Here is a 16,786-nt window from a genome sequence, read left to right on the forward strand (position 1 = left end):
CCCACTGCTGAGAACCGGGATTTGGGCCCCCGGAAGCTTTCATGAGAAGTTGGAAGTGAATTCTAAAGCAAGGTGCAGATTATTAACCTATTAAAATCTGGGGTGTCTCCTTTGCTCTGGCTGGTGTCACAACTGTCAGAAGAGGGAGGACATTTCCTTTATGACTCCCGGTTGGACATCTGTGCCACAAAACTCACTCATTTGAACAGACAATATTTATCTGCATGAACAGCCCTGAACATTAAACTTGACTCAACCTTTCTTTCTTTTACATCCTTCCTCTCACTACTTCATTCTTTCAGGCGTTTGGGTTTCTCAAAGTTTCTGCCTCAAATTCTATTGTAGTAAAATGCTCTGAACTGAACTGTTTGATCCTCAACGCTGCAAGAGATTTGAACCAAAACTGTCAAAGGGTCAAACAGTGTGAGAAGTATTTTGGGAATCAAAACAGATCCCTGAGCATTACGCTGTGTTATTCCACCAATCGACAAACATCCTTAAGGATGTTGTAATAAGAATCCAGAGTATTTCCAGAGTTTGGTCATTTGTCCTGAGTATGTACTGACCAATGGTCCAGAAAAGATGATCCCATTGTCAAAGAATGTCTGCAAAAACGGACTAAAAATCCAAACTATTTTTACACTATACACCCAAATCTGCATTCAACATTTTCCAGCTTTAAAAATACTGACCTGACATTGAAAGTTTTGAGAAGAGCTCTGAAAAAAAGTCCTGTCAAGGCTTGTAAAGAATCTTGTTTGTGAGTCATGATTGTGTGCGTCTGTCAGAGCCAAGCCTTTTCTTACAGAAGGTTTGGAGAAACACCAACTAACACTAACTTTTGACAGTCGTGGAGGACACCCTGGACAGGAAGCCAGAGGAGGTAACCCTTTTCAAATGTGTCCTACCTGCCTCTGGATGATGACGTCACGTGAGAGTCAAGTGGAAATGAGAAACGACCTCATGACAAACATCGTCTTTGGTGGATATAAATGTTTGGTGCATGGTAGAAAGTAACATTTCTCTGGCTGCCAGGTGTGATGTCAACATTCCACGGCAGGAAGGATGACGGATTCGCTATCTACAGGTCCATCACAGGACACAAACAAACGCATTACAAACACGCACACGCTCACATCTATGGATATGAGTCCGAACATGATATTGTCTTTTAATTTGTGAGGCTAAATGGAGCATGATTTCCAGTTTATCTTTCTGCTTTCCCTCCTTCCACAAACACTCCTTGCAGCGCAAACATTCCTTCCACCAAATCCACTTCGATCCATATCAAATTGCCAGTTTTCGGAAGTTTACAAACCGGAGATAACATTGTTGTCGAACAGCTTCACTGAAACATCTTCATAGGTCACGGTCCCAACATGAACAGCAACAGCGTTGACTCTGTTCTTGAGTTTATCATCCGCCAGCCACATAAAATAACTAGGCGTACTTGACCCACCAGGGGCCTCGATTGTGACACGGGGAGAAAGACTCATGGAGCACCGGGAGAAAATTCAATTTCAAACTTCAAGCTGGGTGGAAATATATTTCAGGATCATTGAATTATGGATGCTGTACCCATCAGAGGCTCACAACCCTTTTGTGCCTTAGAAGCCTATAGTTTTCCACTATGAGACTATATAATGGATAACATTTTTGGGGGGCGAAACACACTTCCCCATGACATTTATTTGTTGGCCATTTTGTTTGCAGCACTGACGCTGGACAAAACCTGCCAACTGTGTCTGGAGTGAGGTCCAGTTTTTTATGATTAAAATGCCCAAAATGCATTAGAATTTCTGCTCCGATTGATGCTCCGCTGCCGAGGACACATCCATCTTTAACATCACAGTTAACATAACTTCTCAGCCCAAGACGTGATCACAGATTTGAGTGGCACAGCTGAAGGAATGTTTCATATTTAGCGCGTTCAAGTGTCGTGAATTATAGAGTCAAGCGAGCATGAGTCTTGGCTGAAACACTTCCAACTCTTTCTTATTTATGGAGCCGAAAACACTCCGCAATTAGGTGATCACTTCTGCAGACTGGCTTTATTTTTAGATTCATAGCTTTCGCAAAGGCGGCAGTATTTATTTTCATTTTATTTTCTGACAGTGTAAAGGTTGCTGGGTGTTCAGGTTTCTTGAGGCTTAAACAGGGACACGAACTAGAGACCGGGTTCACCTCTATTGCCCTCATTTCAACTGTCGTTTTAAACATCATTCATGCACTCCAGAGGGCACTGTTTGTTGAAACTATGTCTTCATATTATCACTCTTAAATTTTGCGTCAGACAATTCCCCCCAAAAAACCACACCGCAGACCAGTGTGTAGAAGTGCAGCCCCAGACAGTGAGTCAGTCAGCTATGATGGAGATCATTTGGCAACACTTCAAAAGTACAACCAAACTGCAATTTGCACACGTGCACCCACGGAGTCAGCCTCCGCAGTAATGCAAGACACTTGGCCTCGATTCACAGCACTGAATTTGAGCGTTACCATGAGGTTCACTGAGCGAGAAGCGAAGCGGCGCTAACCGAAACCAGTGATGAAGGAGCTTGTTTTGGGCGAGCCGCCGTGTTCTGGAAGACCGGAGCTTTCAGCAGCTAATAGTGAAGTTTACATCCAACGTGGGTTTGATCTGTCCATTGCTCATTGAAAAGAGAATGAAAGTTATTTATTTTATATTAAGCACTTTATATGACTCATTTGTTATTTATTTTTGCTTTAAAAGTTTAAAAGTTGCAATATTTTCTACAGAGTGTTCGCTATTATTGTTGTTTAGTAGCTTTTTGTCAAAAATTTAAAGAAAAAATAATCGGCAAAAACTGGAATCATCCTGTTGGGACTTTCAGAAAATTGGCATTTGCAAAAGAAAAAAATATATATTATTTTTGGTTTTTCAATGACTATTTAGAATGCAACAATCAGATATAATACCATGTTTATCACTCCATACACATCAGTTTCATCATGTTTTATCAGATGTTTTGGGTGAACTTGCAGGAGACCGTGATGACTTGGGAACGCCACTGTGTTCCTCCAGAAGAACTGAAGGAGACTCCCAGTCAAACAGATAAATGGAGGTGAGTTGATGTTAAAAGCAAAGTCCGTCACCACACAGCGAAAACAAGCATGTGATGGAATTAATTTAGTGTGGATTTGTTTTCCTCTCAAGCAGGCAGTTTGGATTTATGACTCTTTCACCACTGCTTGGTGTGTTCGCCGTGTAATGGCTTTTATTATGGGACAGAGCTTCTTTTGAAGCAGGGCATGATTTATTCTACCAAGGAAAATGCGATCTGGTTTTTATGAGGTCCTCGGTACATGTGGATGAGGACTGAGAATTGATTTTTCTCTTGTAGTTCGCGCAGAACTTTTTTAGGGGAACAAAGATCTGGCATTTTCAATGTTTCCCAGCAGGATTGTTGTGTAGTCCAGCTCCTCCACCACACTCCTGCTGAATCAAACTAGTGTGATGCCCACATGAAAGCTGACCTCTGACACCAGACTGGAATTGACCTCAACCTTACGAAAAGCTTTCAAGACAAAAGAAATTCTGAGCTTCAACAGATGATTTCATGTGTTAATACTTGCATATTAGGAGCATCGGAGCGGAAAGCGAAGAGAAAACTGCTAACATGCTTCAGTTCACATGAATTAGAACTTTATTGATGAAGTCTTTTGGGATGAATATTCAGTCAGGTAGGAGACTTGCTGAGCAAACACACCGAGGGGTGACATGTTTTAAAGGGTGCATATACACACAGACATCAGTGTCAGCTGTGGTGAAATCTATAGTGTCAGTCTGCAGGTGGGCGGATAGAAGAAACTGGAGTTCAGTGGTGAATCAAAAGGACTGGCTATAGATCAAGCAACCAAACTCCCCCAGGTTCTTTGAAACCAACGATCATCCCACTTTATGTTCTGCACTTATTGCCTGTTAAAAATACATCTCTAACAACTGCTGTCAAAGTGTGGTAGCCTGGTGATGCACAACTCTTCACCACCCGAGCATATCTCAATCACACTGCAGCTTTCCCTCGTCCTCTTCACATCCTAATACCATCCACACAAACCTCTAAATCAAGGTAGAAAGCCGCCCCTCGGTCGTGGATTCGACGGAGGCTGTGGTAGTGTCGTGACAGCCTTAGAAACACGCTTGTGGTGCAGTTAGTCTGTGAGCAGCGACGGTCCATAAGCAGCACGTAACAGAGCCCATGCCTTGCTTCACCGTGACCCGGGGCAAGGTGCAGACAGTGTCAAAACAAAACACTGCTTATTGGGGGAGTGGAAAAAAGCTGGAGGAAAAAATAAACTGCAAAGAGCAGTGAAGGCAACAGCGTTGTTCAGCGGCAATGATGATGACCAGCGACCACTGTTGCTTGAGAGAGCAAGAGTGTCATCAGTGGATCAGAAAACCATCTGAATTTTCTCATTTACCGTCAAACTATTTTCAAAGTTGAATATATATATATATATATATATATATATATATATATATATATATATATATATATATATATATATATATATATATATATATATATATATATATATACAAAATACTAAATAAATAAATATAAAAAATAAATATATATAGTTGAACGCAAAAATAATCCCATAATTTTCATGAAACATACAAATGTTAAAAAACTTCTATCAGCATAAACATCGAGAATAGCACCTGGATAACAATATGTTTTTGCTTGGTAAAGCATAGTTGCTAGCTTTTTTTTTTTCAGTGATGGAATTTTGTACCTGGATCTCGATTTTTTCTGTATCTGGAATTTTGTACCAGAATTCAGTGATACACCTTGAGATGAGCCGAGGTTGCTTTCACATCGAGAGTCTTTCCAGGTGAAGGCAGTGGGTATCATAATATTTAACTTATGATCATATTCATAATGTCATCTGTTATTGAATAAACAGCTTTATAATGCTTTACGTAATAAAAGACTGAATCCAACAGATGCAGTGATATTGGGTAATTTGATCCAGTATGAGAGGTGTGTATGATAAGGATAGTGTGGACGTGGATGGAAGCGTGAGTTATGAAAGACAGGAACTACCTGGTACCAGGACCAAGGAGGAACCCAGGAGACATCCAACCCAGAACTGGTCCAAACAGCCTGAGTTGTGCCTGAGTTTGTGGGGTAAAACATCTACCTTCCCCCAACTGAAGGAACGTGAAAGATAAGGAACCTCTGGGACAGCGATGGGTCAGGAGGATGATTTATGGAGCAAAGCAAAGATGGGACGAACCAGTCCACCAGCAGAAGCCAGCCAATCAGAGGAGGGGACCGGATCATCTGCTCACAGCTTCTCACCCAAAAACGGCCAGAAAATGGGCAACAACAAGAGGATTCCTCAACGTAGACTCCTCTGTCAGGGAATAAATTCTTTTGGATTTTAACCTGTGGGTTTTTGGTAGTCACTCTTACGAGAAAAGTAAAGATACAATAAAGGTGGATTTCCCTACAAGGCTCAGGAAGTGGCTTTACATGAAATCCACAACATGTACAGGATCATGGTCTAACACTGTTTCATGGGAGAAATGGCCCAGTCAATAGGACTAGTCTAAACTTGCGGGCAGTGATGGGTTTCATGAGGTTTCACGAAACAGTGTCCTGATTTTCCGAGACAACTCCAACTAATTCAGTGAAACCTCACATTTCTAAACCTAGAGCGCCATCTAGTGACCCCTGAAAATCAGGCCACAGGTTCATTAAAGCAATACTGTTTCATGATGCCTCATGTACGCATTACTACTTGCAAGAGTATAGCAAATGCTTCTTCATTTTTCTTGCCACATGTCACACCATTATTGCCAGAATTTTGAAAGCAAGATATTTCAACATTTACAATGCCATTAAATCCATAGCACATTGATCCTAATAGCAAAGTACAAATCCCTACTTCTTCCCCTCAGTCCTGTTAAATGTATCTGTGATAGTACACAATAATAGGTGTTCCAAAAATTGCCATCATTCAACAAAGGAGCCGGCAGTACAGAAGTAGGAATCATCCCCTGCTGCCTTGTTAGTGAGCGTCTTAGCACTGGGATCACTACTTCCTTGTTCAGCTGTTTTTTTATACTTGTTTCTATGTATTTTTAAACAACATTTTATTTATTCAGAGTCACTTAGAAATTGAGCAATACAAACCACAAACTTTCAGCTTCAGTGAAGAAGGAACATGTGGCTACGCTTCAGATGAGGACTGATGGTTGATATAGGAAAAAGTCTGCATTGAAAGATGTTAACTTTGAGCCCACTCTGTTTCCATACTTTTCAATGGACGCTACTTTACTAGAACTTTACTGACACTATCTGTGTTCACCTCAGATTACTTCTCCGAACGCACAGCTTCAGGAAAAAACACCATCTGTGAAAAGCCGTTTTAAAATTTAAACAGCAACAATTTGCATCGCTCATCGTGTCCTCGGGAGGCGATATAAAAATTCCTCTTCGTGAAGCGGCTCCCCGCCAAAGACACTTTTACAGGTGTCTAGTGTCTGCAGCTGGATAAACAGAAGACATCGACACCCGTGCAATCGCTCTTCCCGCAAAGTTGGACTGACATCACTCTCAGTGATTTCCCATTCAGTTGCTAGGCAACCATCCACAGATGTACAGAATCAGCACCCCACAACCCAAAGTGAGCAATGTGAGATACACACTCCATAGAAAGTGAACGGCAGCACTTCAGAGAAGCATTATCCAGCTGTCCAGCAAACATCATTAGCGCTTGAACAACGTTGATGCGGCGCCGCGTCGAGCAACAAGCGGAGCAAGTTTGTTTGAGGCAACGTTTTCTGAAGGTGTGCAGGTTGTCCCCGAGTTTTATTTGTCACTCTCCTGTTTACTAGTAGGAAACAGAGTAATATCACATCACTATATAAACATCAAACCAGACCAATATAAAACATCTCCATCACGAAAGCTTCTCCATCACATCAGCACATGTCTCTATAGGTCCACATTGCAGAACTAATAGATGACAAATTTCAGTGTTGTCATACAAGTGTTGATCCAATACTAAACTGGGTATCAGTACCAGCGATGTTTGGATCGATCTGTCCGACTCACTTGGTCAAGAGCGTAGACAGTACAACAGAACTTTTTATCTCAGAACTTCTGGCAAGTTGCTAGAATGACAGAATGTACTGTCATAATGTTCCGTCGACCAGGAAGGAATAAACAGGCACCAGCCCAGAAGGAACATAAATCATGGAAAGGCTTGGCTAAGTTAGGAGTGCTGGTCACTGACAAAAAGATCAACAAGACCTGCTTGTCACTCCAACATCAGGTGAAGAATGTCAGCAAAGGCATCATGATACAAGGGGTAACTTTGTGACAAGATATTTGTGATATGTTTCTCCTTTTGTTTCCTTATTTGTTACATAGCAGAGTCAGGTTTTCGATGGATTTCTGCTTCAAATGAGGTTGTTTTTTGCCACTTGGGTAACTAATATTCTCTGTATGCTGTACATACTCTTGTGCAGTCTACAACAGACACATTGCGACTTCAGCAGACCTCTGGGAATGACTGGATGACAGCATAAAGTTTGGTGTAGAATAGAATAGAATTTCTCTTTCAATTGCAATAGCAGAACTTGAGCTTGACAGTGCAACACTTAATGGGGTCACGCAAAAGTGAGCACATCACCCCCCCATTTTAGCTTCTCTCCAATGGCTGCCTGTGATTTTTAGAATAGATTTTAAAGTTCTTCTGTTCGTTTTCAAAGCTTTAAATGGTCTTGCCTCTCAGAGCCCAGTAGAGCTTTTAACCCCCTACGTTCCTCTGCGGCCCTTGAGGTCAGCTGACCAGCTGCTCCTGGAGGCACCTAAAACTAAGCGGAAGATGAGAAGAGACCGTGGCTTTCTCAGTCTTTAGTGGATCTGCTGTTTTATAAATAAATATGGTATGGTATGGTACATGTACAGTGGCTTCAATGGCCATGTAAGTGGCACAACTAGAGGGGCTCTTTACACTTGAAAGACGTCCAGTTTGACACAGAAAGGAAGAGACAAATTCTCCAAACTTCAACAGAACAACTCCCCACTAGCGATGGCCTAAATAAAATAAAATAAAATAAAATAAAATAAAATAAAATAAAATAAAATAAAATAAAATAAAATAAAGAGTACATTTTTGCCGTTCTGTAAACGTGACAAAATCGCATGAAAAAAAAGATGAATAACAGGTGTGAGGCCTGTGGGTGGGGGTGGAATCCACTTAAAATCAATTTCAAACTCAAAATTATTTCATGCATAATGACTTCTGATCTGATATCTGATCATGATCTGCTCCCATCCGCTTGGCAAGGCAACAACAAACAGATACATTCAAGTTTCAAACATGTATCCAAGGTTAGATTAAATTCTTGCATATGCTACACAAAAGCAACATCACATACAGCTTAAGTAACACAACTCGATGTTGTGTGGATCTTGGGAGATTTTAAATTGATTCTGAATTGTAGCAAAAATGAAATCCTTTTTTATGCCACACCCTTAAGGTGCACGATACATTGCTGCTCACATGACTGGGAAACAGCTGCTGCACAGAAGCTGTTCAAAATTGTATTTTATTTTATTTTTAGCACCGGTCCCGGTTAAGCAGTGAACGTACGTATCCTCTGAAAGGTCGACAAAAGGCATCCCCGACCGCCGGTGCTCCGGGAGCCAATATAATGGTCCATCAAGATGATGTGTGTCTTTCAGCTATGACTGTTGGAAATTTGATTTAAAGCTGACGTGAAAAGGGCAGAAGAATCCAGCTGATGAATAAATGTGTCAGCCGGCGCTGAGTCACTTCTTCTTATTCTCCGATTCCTCTTTTTCTAGGTACTTGTGTACTCATGCTTGAATGAGAAAGCCAACCACCTTGATGTAAGACTTCTGGCTACAATAAGGAACCCGCCCATTCGTCCTGCTGCTCTGCGGAGTGACTGATGCATTCAGGCTCCGCTCCACCTCCCATCCCAGCGACTCCCAGGAAGAAACTCACTTCAGCTTCCGCCAGATCAAATCTCCGGACTGAAATAACCAATTCCATCTATGTTGGCGTCAGCTGACTGGAGGTATATTAGGGTTGAAATTACAATTTTAATGGAGATGGAATTCACCAGGACGCGTTCATCCCCCGAGGCCAGAGGATAATTCCACGCTGAGATAATAAACAGTAGCACTTGATACAAGGTTAATAACACTAGACTGTGTGTTGCTGATGCGCTGTCTTTCAATGCAGCGTGAAGAACAGCCAACCACGTTGCTTCCAGCTGGTCCTTCATTGACAGCTGAAGCCAACCAATGGCAAACATCTGACTTTCAACAATCTTCTGCAGGGTTTCCGCCAGATATAAACTATCGTGTTGGTGCACCACGTCTTAAATGTGAGCTTCCACACCATCAGAAGAAGGACCTCTCTTTAAAGAAAAAGAAATCTCATGTGATCACAAGTGTTAAAAAAAAGTGGAAATATTGACACAAATGGATAAACACGTAACACATCATGGAGGTGAACATGAACGTGATGGTTTTCGCCGTGAAAGAAACCCTGAAAGAAACATCATAATGCCTCCATTGAAGTCCTTTGAACTCAAGTCTCGCACCAGATGGACACAGCTTGGATTAAAAGCTAGGATTTTCACTGTCACCAATTCAGTACATGACAAAACGTTCCCTTCAGTTTCTCTCTTGACTGGTTCCGTTTTTTAACTATATTTGTGCGGTGGGGATAGAGGGCGCTCCGCCACGGTCACAAAAAAACCTTAACAATCCTTCTGAAAAATACTGGGTTTTCATTAAACCCGATATCAATATCGATATTGAGAGATCTGTCATGACCTTCACATGTGCATTTACTTCAGTGGCAGGTTCTACGGCACAAAACATGGCTTTATCAGGTCATACAAAGATGTTGTCTCTATCCAAATTAAAGTTTGAGAGAGTGAAAATAGCTTTCAAGTCTCCTTCTCTTTGAGTGTAAAAAGGTCTGCAACCATTTCGGTAGGTTAATCCAGTCACACGTCTGTATACACAGGTGGGGGGCCACAGTTGCACGGTGGTTCTCTCACGCTCAGGCCATGTTTTTGGACTGTGGGAGGAAACCAGAGTGCCAGCAGGAAGAGAGGACTTTCACAGAGAATAAACCCCTCTACATAACATGTACCCCTCATAACTGCTGATTCACCTTGACGCCTCCATCAGGTAAGAACTCTCGACTTGTCGACTGCTCTCCAAACTGGTGAATCAAGAGATGTTCGTGTTTTGTCAGTTTCTCAACAGAGTTATAATTATCAGAAAGTAACTGTGCAACACTCACATCCCACAAGAGTCTCCATATCTAGCGAGTCTCTCTCTGTCTGCTCTCTCCTCCCAAGCGTCTGAAGGAAAACCCAGCGGACCTGCGCGGAGTGGAACCTTCTCTGACTGGATCACAAACTCCATCCTGCCTCTGAGTGACTTCCAGTTCTCATCACATGAGGGACGCCCCCTGAGTCTGTCTGTCCGCATTCGTCTGGGGAGGTCTGTCACTGCCTGTTGTTTTCAGAGAAGCGCCACTGTGTTTCTCTCCACAGTCAGACGGCGTGGAGTTGTGTTTAGCCCGGGAGGACACACACTTGCAGCTGCGGGGTTTCAGCACATTTGAGAGCTGGACAGAGGATTGCCAAACATTGCCTCACACTCCAAACACAGGCAGGAGAACACATCTCCAGAGCAAACTTGAATAGTGCTGCACATATGGCAGTTGGAAAATCTCATCCCCCTGTTCAAGCTTCAATCTCAGACCCTGGCTGACTCTCACGATCGTGAGACAATCCAGTAACAACAATGGTTCCCTGAACCGCCTTCTGTTTTTCTGTGGACGAAGTCAGCTCCTCCATGTACAGGAGCGAGTCATCGCTCAGTCAAGCTTCATTTGGTTTCAAGTGGCGCACCCTTGATCAGAGTAAGATGTTTTGGACTTCCAGCGCCATCAACACTAGATGTGATGAAGGTCCAGTAGCACTTCAGCCGAGGACATTCCACCTCCCTCAGTCAGTGGAGATGCACTGCTACACCTCCACTGTAGCCACATCCATCACTGTGTGGTATTTGGCTGCGACTTCCACACACAGACAGATCAACTTTAGAATTGAACGTCTTTAGGACATGAACTCACGATGGTTGCAGCAAACCCTCGGCACCACACGTCAGAACGTCAGCGCCCCCCCCAGGCCTGCACTGACTATTACTCCAGCATGAATTCATTTTCATTGCTACTTCAGTTACAAAGTGCCATTGACTTTGTATGGACCACTGCTATGCATCCTCTGTTCTGACCCAACAGGTTCTCATTCTTGTTCCCCTGATCGAAATGGACAAAAAAGGAAAGAAAAGCCTGAGACTGCTGACAGGTCATCAGGGGATCGTGGCTCATTGATGCACATGGGGAACAAAGGCGGGCCGTTCAAGCGAATCCAATTGATCTAATGAAGCTCAAACTGTTGACTTTAATGCTGCTCCAGTTCAGTAGGGGATGAATCACATGTTATTTTACGTCTAGCACCCATTGTTGGGGTCAGAACAGGGACATGGACGGGTCCTTTCTTCTGCCCGACTAACTGCAATGGATCTTTCTGACTAGAACTAGAACTACATGGATGATCCACTGATGCACATCTTTACTGACTCAGAGCAAAATGCACAGTGCGTAGTATAAATTCTTTCTAGTAGTGACGCAACAATGAGGTTTCATGAAACAGTGTCCTGGTTTTCAGAGGCCACCAGATGGCACTGTCTGCTGTATAATGCTTGGGCATCAATGAAACGTCACATCATTTCTAAACCACGAGCGCCATCTAGTAGTAGAAAATTAGGGCACTGTTTCATCAACCCTGCAACACTGTTTCATGATACCTCATCTGCCAAACAATGGTTGCTAGTTTAACAAAAAAAATTGTATGACTAATTCAGGAGCTTATTAGACATATAGTACATGTAATGCAAATGGTTTATAGTTCATGGCCAACATTCTTCTTACAAATCCACTGTGTAATTCAGGGGGAAATGACTCAGGTTAGGTCCCGACTGAGGTTTTCCTGGACTCCGTTATTGACTCAAGAGCGGCAAGTTTGCATTAAATGGGACTTGTGTAACACCCTGAAACACAGCACCATTTCCAGGTCCCTGGGTGCCACACCACACCTTTGGGCCTCTGCCACGTGTCTTTATATAAAATCCTTGAAATGTAAAAAAAAAACGTTGAGGGAGTTCTGAAGAATAATCTACTGACTGACACCTTGAGGACAGATGCCCTATGAGGTACAAATGAATCTGAGACAGGATGTCTTCAGACAGTCTGAGGAGGAGAGCACGGAATTGTAATTAAGATTGATGACAGGAAGCAGAAATGATTAGCGCCTCGCCTTCACTTTCCTCCACGGCTCCGGCGAGCCAGGAGCTCTGCCACCTCAGCCAGTCTACGGGAGCCAAACCAAAAACAGGGAAACAGAAGGCCTGTAATTTCATTGGTCTGATGTGACACTATCTTCACGGACGCATGTTTGCAGGTAAAAATCAATGTTTAAGACACAAGGAGTGTGTTAAAAATGTAGCAGATTATAGTCTGGAAATGACGATATAAAATATAAAAAAATAAACACGCTGTCGACAAGGATGTTAAATCGGGGTGTAAGAAAATTTTGATGCGTTCATACATCGTGATACTTCATAGTGCGATACTGATCAATATTTTTGCTGAAAAATGTCTGAGATATTTTCTTAATATTTTATGTTGGATGGATCAATATTTCCAACATAGATGCTTCGATATGCTGCTGCATTTGTGACATATTTAATACTGAAGTTTTCTGTTTGTTATTTTGTTTCAGGTAATGTTTAAGGGAGCCATTCATTGCTCTGTGCAAACTTTAAATCTAGATGGACTTGTTCATATTGTACTGCATTATCTAATTTCCCTCTTAAAATGATGGTTCTTATTACAATATATTATTGAACTTACAGAATGGCTATGTATCATTTCATCACACCTATATCACATCACTACTACATAGCTCATAATAATAATAATATGAGCGACTAAAATTAAATAAATAAATTAAATTATATCATTATTAATGTTGATCTCATTTTAGGTACAAACAGTAACACAAACACAAAAGAATTCAAAACAAAATGATACCAACTGGAGAATAAAAAATCAGTACAAATTTTCATAGCGTTGAAAATTTTAAATTATAAAACCTTATTAATAGAAGACTGGTGAAAATATGACAACAGTGTTATAATTTCACAAAGACCTGTGAGAATCCAGGTGAACTAAGACGTAAGTGTCCTAATCCCTAACTGGGCGAAATACATTCCATCTCTGGAAGCATATAGATGACAGGTGCTCAGGAAAGGCAAGAGAGAATCATAAAAAGCAGAGACGCAGCGTACAACAAAACGCTGCGCACCAAAGTTGTCAGAAACTATTAATAGCAGAAGGTTAATGAAGCATAAAGTCTGACTAAGAAACTAGGAAGCGTCACATTTGGCTGAAAGCCTCCTGCTGCCACGATCACCTGTTCTGCAGATGCGACTCAGAATTCAAAGCGAAACAGATAGGAAAAAAAAAGCATGCACAGCCAAAAGTGGGTCACAAGGTCTCCACCTGACACTTGCTGCAGACATCCACCGTCACATTCATCACTGGCTGCCGATCCCTGGCGAGGCACGGACGGCGCTCCAGTTTAGCTCCATGAGCGGCACAGGAGTCAATAAACAGGTAAATCAGCGGCGAGGGAGAGAATCGATCGCGGGAGTGAAAACTGAGGACAATGCTGTCACCAATTTGTTCTGGCTTCTCTCTCACCAGCAGGTTTGGAGCCTTTTCTTCAGCGCTACACAACTCTATTTATGTACACCTCCTTTCTTTCCCCTCCAGTGGCTCCTCGCTGGCCGCAGCTTTGAGAGCTCAATCTGAAAGACAGCTGGCAGTTTACACCCCTGGACGAACAAAACCGGCACCAATTAAACACCATTTCACTCCACTGATAACAGGCTCCTTTCCCCGTTTAATAGACCCAGTTTGGGAATAAGTGTTAGGAGCATAATAACAAGTTAAAGTTGTTCATCAAAACAATATCGGGTGTGGGGTCGACCTGTGGGTGAGGGAGTTCTTATTCAGCGGTGGTCATGCATTAATGCGAAACCAATGGGTTTGAGATTTGGAGTCAAGTGCACATTTCAAATAAAGCTCCATATGATTGTGATATTTAGGTGCTTTGGTCATGGGGCAGAACTTGTCGAAGCTCGATTTCCCGCTCTCTACAAGCGTGCAGAGTTCTCCTCAACTGTCCATGCTCCTGGGCGAGAGCCGTGACCCAAAGCTACTTTGACTGCCACCACAAGTGAGGTCAGTAACACAGAGCAGCCTTGTTGTCCCCGTCACACAACAATAGTTTCCGACCCAGGGACCCTACAGTTGGATTTCACTCTCAACACCGGGAAAATCCCTGGGAGTTTCCAGGTTTTTTTGTCAAAACATAGGGAAATATGACTCTATTGTCAGTGCCGGCTGATCGTCATTTGAGTAGGACTCCGCCTTTTAAGGTAGGATCTTAAGGAGGACCGTGAAGAATGTACAATGCATTATGCTTTTGTGTTCATCGTCAAAAGCTGACACATCGCTGCCTCCACCCCTGATCAGAGATACACACTATGCTTGAGAGAGCCATTACCTCAAGTACTATATACCTCAACTCATCCTCTTGTGGAACATCTCAACTGACCAGAAGATAGTTCGACAAGCTTGAAGCTGATGATGGACCAACTCACAACCTCTGCTCTCCACCCATAAGTCACTTGTAAAATAAGTTCTTATGCAAATACTTGTTTTCATGCAACAACCATTGCACAGGACCTGACAACTGAATTCAATACTAGGTTCTTGGAGCTCACTCAACACAGTTTTGGACATCAGTTTCAACATTCTCTATTATATTGAAACTCTAAATCGGATTCAAAATAATATATGTATATTTTACTGGTCGACGTCTTCAATAGAAGGGTACATTAACATAAAGAGCTCAATGTGAATATATCCGGTGTCTATGATGACGTACTTTATTCGATTACATTGTGCAGATTTTCATTTATTCCGTCTTTCAGGGAGTGTGTTTTCTGATGTTAAATTCGAGACTAAAATCACGCCGTATATTTATATAAGTTCATGTCTCCACCCACTGAGACTGAAATGCATTTGTGTCAGTTACATAAGTAAATCTTTGACTGTGGGACGAAAATAAAGCTCAACCGCAACTCGAAGGAGCCAAAACAACACAAACAAATCATACCTGAGACACGTCAAGGGAATTGGCAGTTTTTGCATTTTGGATTTTGATCCATTTTCTGCAAAGAAATGCCGAAGTGACCTTTTGATCAAGCAGCAAAGCGAGCAGCAGCATTGATCAGTCCCTGACCTTGCTTCGTTTGGCACCTGCTGTCATCGTGGAGAAATCCAATTCGTTTGTTTTATGAACCTCCACTTTCGTTCGGTTAACTCGGTAAAGAGGCGGAAATTCGGCGACATCATCAATCAACTGCGGCGTATTATTGAGGTTCAAGAGGGGCAGTTAACCTTCTAACCTTCGCTGGAGGAGCAGGATGAATCGCTGGTGCGCAGCTGTGGACTGGAGGAGAGAAACCGGGTGCAAGACTGACCGACACGCACAGAAAGGCGCGCGTAAAAACGCATCGTATTTACTCGGAAAGCAGCGCGTCCTTCAACGAAATTCCGTTTAAAATAACTCTTATCATATCAAGACAAAAACGGCGTCTGGCGCGATGTAAGCAACAGTATCAAAGTTACCTGCAACGTCCTGCCGCCGCGAGCGTGTCACATTCTCCAAGTGTTCGACGCAGTTCCGCTCCAGACGGGCATCCAGTTCGGATACAGCGAGCACCTGCAGCTCCGCGCGCACATATGCCCGCACAAACAACTGGTTGTGCTCCGTCAGCGGATTGTCATCCACCAATATGGGCTGGACTCGCGCAATGACGCACTCCATGGGTGCGCAGCTGATTTGGAGGCTCCAAAGATGCTCAGCTTTCACTCGCGATGACGCGGTCTTTTATTTATGAACAAAACGTACAGTACATTCGACTTCAACGTTGTCGGGTTGAAGCTCTTCCCAGTGACTCTCAACATCTCATCCTAAAGGAAACGAAGTGACAGGAATCACGTTATTTATGCTCCGTTGCTAAACATTCGCCCAAAAATGATCCTGGAATACGCACTGATCTAATTTCCCAACTCCCCCCCCCAAAACATCTGCACTTATTCAAGCTGTGAATGATAAGATTTTCAGCGTTTTACGAGATAAAATGTTATGTTTTTTCTTTATTATTTTAATTACATAACTCCCAGACACTGACTTAAATCTGAGTGCGTCAAGAAGGCAGACTTCAACTGCAATATCCATATGGATTAAAAAAAATGGAAATCATAGATCATTTATGTAACTCCCTTAAAAACAAGGAGATCCAATGTGTGTTTACCTACATTTTACATCATTGAGCATCCATTCAATGCTGGTGCACACACTTGCTTGACGTCCAATGAATGTTGTTTAGTATATTTATTATTTTTCTGGTGAAGCAGAGGATGATAGAAAATCCACCATCTCTAAGGAAATGCAGCTCATCGTCCCTCCACTTTTCCACCTATCAGAGCCTGGGTCATGGGGGCAGCGGAGTGTACAAAGAGGCCCAGGTTTCCTTGTCTCTAGAAA

The 16,786-nt window shown here is 42.5% G+C and overlaps 1 protein-coding gene across 2 annotated transcripts in view; it reads right to left on the bottom strand.

Moving 5' to 3' along the window:
• The window catches only part of LOC128764838 (gamma-aminobutyric acid receptor subunit pi), a 68,490-nt gene extending 52,390 nt beyond the window's left edge, over positions 1-16,100 (bottom strand). Inside the window, exon 1 of one of the 2 annotated variants that reach the window (XM_053875039.1) lies at positions 15,865-16,100. Coding sequence is in view for 1 of the 2 variants with exons in the window: in XM_053875038.1 (XP_053731013.1) it covers positions 15,350-15,384 (35 nt within the window). In the remaining variant the exon portion in view is untranslated. Of the gene's footprint in view, positions 1-15,349; positions 15,735-15,864 lie in introns of those variants that run through there. The other variant, XM_053875038.1, reaches the window with a different exon arrangement.
• Between the last annotated feature and the right edge of the window lie 686 nt (positions 16,101-16,786).

Source organism: Synchiropus splendidus, chromosome 9 (assembly GCF_027744825.2).
Source record: "Synchiropus splendidus isolate RoL2022-P1 chromosome 9, RoL_Sspl_1.0, whole genome shotgun sequence".
Taxonomy (NCBI): domain Eukaryota; kingdom Metazoa; phylum Chordata; class Actinopteri; order Syngnathiformes; family Callionymidae; genus Synchiropus; species Synchiropus splendidus.